Below are 5,980 nucleotides of genomic sequence, written 5' to 3'. Positions count from 1 at the left end.
CCTGTCTCCTCTCCCTGCTCTGTGCCTCAGCACTTAATTACCTCTTTTCAATTAGTAATGTTTGCCCACGTAGTCACTTACCAGTGACTGAGGTGGTAGTGAGCTCACTTGTTACTAAGATGGGGGTGGCAGGGCCTCCCAGAATGTGGTTTTGGTGGGTTTTATCAACCATCCTGAGCTAATCTCATGCAAGAATATAAAGAAAGGGGGTTGAACTGACTAATAGAATCATCACAGAATAGGTTGGGTTGGAAGGGACCTTAAAGATCATCTTCTTCCACCCCATGCTGTGGGTAGGGACACTTTCCACTAGACCAGGTTGCTCCAAGCCCTGTCCAACTTTTGATTGCATTCCTAGCTTGATTTCTTTCTTTCTAACCTGACTGTAATCTCCATACCAACATCTAATGGCAGATACCACTACAGCAGTGTTTTACAAACCAGGCTCAGCAAGCTGCACCTCTCTAGAGCTAGTCAAACACACAGGGTAGGGAATATGCCTCCACCAAGACAGAGTTTGATCAGCATGTCCTAGCTGATTGCAGGAGAAGTTCATCTCGACCTGGTAACTCCCTGGCACACACCTGTGTGCTGTAAACCCACACACTCCCCCAGCTCTCCTCTGTGGGCTATGGCACCACAGAGAGCAGCAGCAGAAACCCAGAGACTTATATAAATGCTGACAGGTCTCTTAGCTAACAGCTGATGTGCTAAATTTGAAGTGACATCTCCTCCAGTAGCACCAGAACCCCTTTTGAATGGTACTGAGAGACAAGATGATAATACTTTGGAGACCTCTTGTAGGGTCTTCCACCTCCTTCCCAAACACTGCTGCTCAGTCAGCATCACAACACCCTGGGGAGAGTTGTTATCCCTGAGCCTGAGCCCAGGAGGGTGGGACAGAGCACCCTAAACTGCTAAGAGACACTGATGCACCTCAACTCCTGAGGCTGTGCCACCTCCAGTTCCTCCCAAAGCCATTCCTGGAGCCTTAAATTCCCCTGTGCCCATATCAACCTCAGTCTGAGCCAGAAACAGGGAAGGTCCCAGTAGGGTTAGAGGGGTTAGAGGAAAAGGAAAGTGCAGTACCCAACTCCTGCTTTGTGGTGGCTGCTGGAGCTCTCTCTGCAGCTGCTGTGGTGCTGGCGGCGCTGGTGGCAGCTGTACTGGTGGTACTGGTGGTGGTGGTGGTAGTTGTGGTGGTAGTTGTGGTGGTGGTTGTGTCGGTGGTGGTAGTTGTGTCGGTAGTTGGGGTAGTTGTGTCGGTGGTGGTGGTAGTTGTGTCGGTAGTTGGGGTGGTTGGAGCACTGGTTAGTTCAACTGTAGTTGGAGGGATCCCAGTTGCAGCTGGGAGAGGGAAACACTGACTTTGTAGACGAGGTGATGTCTCTCCCCAGGGTTTGTACTCACCCTCCCCAGCACTGGCCATGCTGGCACACAGTGGGAAGCAGAGCAGCACAGAGCTGGGACACAGGCAGCAAATCCCACTGGGAATGTGAGGCTGAACCTCTTTCCCCATGCAGGGATGGCCATGCACCCAGTGAGGGGTGAGGAGGAGGCAGCACGTGGGGGTTACCCCCAGCAAACTGTGTCTCTGCCCCCACAGTTTGGTCCCTGCCCAGGGCTGAAGGACCTGCTGCTCCTCTGCCTTTGCTCTGCCCCAGGGTTCAGCCACTCAGAGGGCATGGAAGAGGAAGCTGAGGGGTGTTTGGGGATGCACAGACTGTCCCCAGCCCATCATCCTCCCACCCCGAGCAGGACTATGCTGGGAGCACTCAGAGCTCCCTGGAAAATGAAATGGGATTTAGCTGTTAAGAACACACACTAATCCCATTTGTCGTGGGCCAGGCAAGCTGCAATTACATTAATTCAGCTGCCCCTGGCCTACACCTCCAGCATTTCTGAGCTGCCAATTCAGCCTGCAGCTCCTCAGCTCCTTCCCCCTGGTTTGTCTCTGCTCACACTGTGCCTGCTGATGGAGCAGCTTTAGCATTAAAGTGGATTTTGGCTCGTGGGGAGTGATGGATTGTGCTTTGCCATCACTGCCCCTTACAATTTACACTTAAACAAGGACATCCCAAGCTGTCCAGGGGGAAGGGCTGAGCAATTTGTTCTCTAAACAGTTCCCATCCATGTCTCCCCTGTGCTGTGTTTCCCAGTCAAGGGGAGAATATGCCCTTTGCACATTCCCACAGTGTGGGTGAGGGTCCCATTGCCTTGGGTCTGAAAACCTGCCAGCAGAAAATGCAGCTGAAATGTTGTTTCAGCTACCAAAGGGAACTCACTCAGAGGAGATTTACCCTCACATTAAATTGTATTTACTTACTCTCCCTGTAGATCAAGGGATTACACATCCCTCTGTAGGCAAATGAAACAGCCATTCTAAATATCACTCACAAACAAGAAGAGCTCGAGGAAAGCACTTTAAAAGGTGTCCCAGGTCTAAGCCAAGGCTTGATCTCTCACCAAGTCCATCCCCAAGGGGAAACAACCCCTAAAATCACAGCCCTGCCAGGGATCCAAGGGCAGAGCAGAGCAGTAGGTCATTCAGTCCATCTCCCTACTGCAACAGAACCACAGTTAGGGCACATCCCAAAAACACCAGCCCAGCCCAAGATGTGCCCCAAGAGCAGCCACAGCCATCCCAAAACATCAGCCCAGCCCAAGATATTCCCCAAGAGCAGCCACAGCCACCCCAAAACATCAGTCCAGCCCAAGATATGCCCCAAGAGCAGCCACAGCCACCCCAAAACATCAGTCCAGCCCAAGATATGCCCCAAGAGCAGAACATCCTCTCTGTGCTGGTCCCACACCATCCCAACCTCATGCAGCACCCAAATAAAGCCCCTGCCGTGCACGGGGGGATGTCCAGCCCAGGGGAGGAGGTGACAGGGAGGGCACCAGGCACAGCTTCATCCTTGTGTGTTTGTGGCATAGCCAAAAAAGTGATGCTGAGGGTTTTGCTGCTCTGAGTTTCTTTCCCCTGAATCGCTGCTGAAGGACTTGGCTGTGTCCTAAGGGCACACGTTGTGAAAGCCTTTGTAGGGCTGAGAAGAAGTGCTAAGATCTATCTCTGCTGATTCACAGAGGGTTGGGGAAGGTTAAGAGATTGGTGTCAGCAGGTTAATGTCACCATTAAGGCGATGGAGCTGCACTTCCTCCAGAGCTTGTTCCCTCCACAATCAACCAGCGCTGGCGACACCAGCTATTAGCTAATGCAGGCTCAGCATTCCCCTGGGAGCCCCTGGCTCCCCTCGAAGGGAAACAGAGCCCAGGAAGGCACAAAATAACTGGCTGGAAGGCAAGAGCTGGTGGAAAAACCTTTCAGCCTGCCCCGTGCCTCTCCCTCCCAGCACCGGCCAGGGCTGTCTGCATCACCCACCACTGCTGGGATGGCTTTAGCAGAAGGAGAGATTCAGCTTTAATACTCCTCTAGACCTTAGATGGGAAGAGATTATCTGGGATAAGTCCAAGCCTCGCTATCCCTGGTGCCAGGGCATCATCTTGCTGTCTGCCATGCAGCTCTGCACGCACACAGGTGAAGCTGCAGCCCCCAAAACTCTCCTGGATGCTGCTCTGACTGAAGCAATTGGGCATCAGGCTGAGCTGACAGTGATTCCAGGCAGGATTTGCCCACCCTGCAGTAGCCCTGGGGGAAGTGAGCCCCGAGAGCAGAGCTATCACATTGCATCAGGGTAACACTCACTCCTCAGCACACCCCGAGTGAGAGTGTTGGCACTGGGGAGGAAAATCAACCTGGCAGGAGGAGGAACAGGTCAAAAGTGGGATAGAGGGAGATGGAAAGCAGAGCTCAGAGAGGGGAGGATGGGAAGGCAGCACCAGGGCTCCTGCAGTCAGGGGGATTTAGCCCTAAGCTGCCCCAGGATGTGAAGCTCCAACCTCATTAGTGTTTCCATCCGAGCTGTGTGAGGGAGGAGAGCTCAGCTGGGAGATTTGGGCCAGAGAAGATGAGGGGCATTTATTTGCTGGGCTTTGAAATGCAGCCCCTAATGAGAGCTGGTTCCAGCTGGGGGGGGAGATGAAGGGAAGCTTTGACAGGGCTCAGAGCTCTCTAGCAGCCCCAAAAGCACAGGACAACCCCAACACAGGGCACAGACCCTGCCCAGGGCACCTGGGGGTGCCCTCACTGCCCACCACGTTAGGGCTGGTCAAGGAGGGACACACAGCAGTGCTCTAAAGGAGCTGGGGGACACAGAGAGCCAGGCTGGCATTCCCAGCACTGTAGGAATCACATCCATCCTCCTAGAGCTGTGATTGCACTGCTTCAGCAGTAAAAGGGTGCTGAGCTTTGCAGAGTGGCTGGAATGATTCCCTGCACTCCAGGCTTTGGGCAGCAGTTGCCTCAAGATTAGGCACAGCAGTTGGAATGTGTGATGGGGACAAAAAACCCTGACTGGAAGCAGAGGATGGAACAGGGAAGGAGCTGTCCCTTTCCCCAGCTCAGGGCAGAGCATCATCCTGAGCACCAGAGCTTCAAGCAGGCTCAACCCCCCCCAGGACCCCCAGGAAAGTCAGAGTAAAACCAGCACCAGCAATTCCCATCCTCCTGCTCCCAGCCCTCGTTCCTGGAAACCTCTAGCTGAGCACTCAGCTCATTACCAGGCTCCTCTTTAAGGCAGAGATGCTTTTCTGTCTGGGAGCTGCATTATTAGCCTGTCAGGGGCTGGAGAGGGGGGAGATGCAGCAATTAATAGTTGAGTAATGAGAGATGCTGAGCTCTTGGCTGCTGCACCATCAGTGGACCAGTAAAAGAGCCTAAACCTTACACACACACACACAAAAAAAACTCTGCATGAAGCTCAGATTAGGGAGAAACAGAGAGAAAGAACCATCAAAGCAAAAAGGAGATAGTTAAAGGGAGAGCCCTAAAGAGAGGACTCAAGCCCTGCCCTTAGTTCAGGGAGTAGTTGCTTTTTGTTGGCAAAATCCAGGCAACAATCCCCATCTCTTCTGCTCTTTAATTATTTAAAGCTGCTTTTAATGTGTTGTTAGGCTCTAGGAACAGCTTTCCCTTGGGTGTGTCTACAAAATAATTAGGCTTGGAGAAATTGGATTAATTTTTCATCGTTTTTGATGAGTGGCCAAATAGATTCTCAGAGATTTATTTGTTCTTCTCGCCCCCTCACAGCTCGAACAACAGGAGGAAACTGTAAAGTCTCTCCCAGAAAGTGTTGCAAATGTGATGTGAAAAGATAAGAAATTCAAGGCTAGAAAGGGGTGATTGAGCAGCCTCCAAAAGAGAGAGGTCAGCACTTCTTTCTGGCGCTAAAAGGAACAATAAGATCTTTCTCCTCCAGTTCCTAATTGTGGAGAGACAAGAAGGGAACAGAGAAAAGTCAGAGAAGTCAGTGTTTTTCCTTAAGGTCTAAACCCAATACCCTTTATGGTCCCTGATGGTGTTTTTCCATACACACAGATAGTATAGGAGCCAGTTTTGTCTTTTCCTCACTCCTAGCATAAATAAAAGCCCTTTTTAGATGTCCTTTCCCACATCACTCCTCTCTTTGTCCAGGTTTGGCTTAGGAAAAGCTTTACCTTTCCTAAGGGAAACTCCCTGTGCTTCCCTTCGATTCCATCAAGCTGAACCACTTTCTCCTACACCCCCAGAACAGCTCTGACCCCTCTGTGTGAGGTTATCCCTGCAAAAAGAAAAAAGACCTTTTTCTCTCTCTTGGTGCCAACAGCCCATGGCAAAGAGCATTTCCCTGCAATTTAAGACAACTTTCACTGTGAATCCATAAAAATCCCCCGAAGTAGGTCAGGAAGAGGAGATGGGAAAGGTCAAGCAGCAATTTCACTTGGCCCCAGACTGGTTGGGGAGAGAAAAAGGCAAACACTGCTCAGACTGTGTAACAGCTCCTGTGCTGTGGCCTGAGGAGAGATGACATCCAGCTCCAGAGCAGGACAGGGATGTGAGCTGGAGCTTCTTGTGGCTGATACAGCTTTGATTCCTCCTGCT

General features: G+C 51.5%; 1 protein-coding gene across 1 annotated transcript in view; it reads right to left on the bottom strand.

Annotated features, from left to right (window-relative positions):
• The window catches only part of LOC103804847 (neurofascin-like), a gene marked incomplete at both ends in the record, with an annotated part of 24,230 nt that overhangs the window by 3,872 nt on the left and 14,378 nt on the right, over positions 1 to 5,980 (bottom strand). The window contains 2 exons of the mRNA XM_009077482.1: positions 1,090 to 1,134; positions 1,168 to 1,347. Of these exons, the coding sequence (XP_009075730.1) occupies positions 1,090 to 1,134; positions 1,168 to 1,347 (225 nt within the window). The remainder of the gene's footprint in view (positions 1 to 1,089; positions 1,135 to 1,167; positions 1,348 to 5,980) is intronic.

This window comes from Acanthisitta chloris, unplaced genomic scaffold, assembly GCF_000695815.1.
Source record: "Acanthisitta chloris isolate BGI_N310 unplaced genomic scaffold, ASM69581v1 scaffold14256, whole genome shotgun sequence".
Taxonomy (NCBI): Eukaryota; Metazoa; Chordata; class Aves; order Passeriformes; family Acanthisittidae; genus Acanthisitta; species Acanthisitta chloris.
This window is presented reverse-complemented; position numbering and strand designations above follow the sequence as displayed.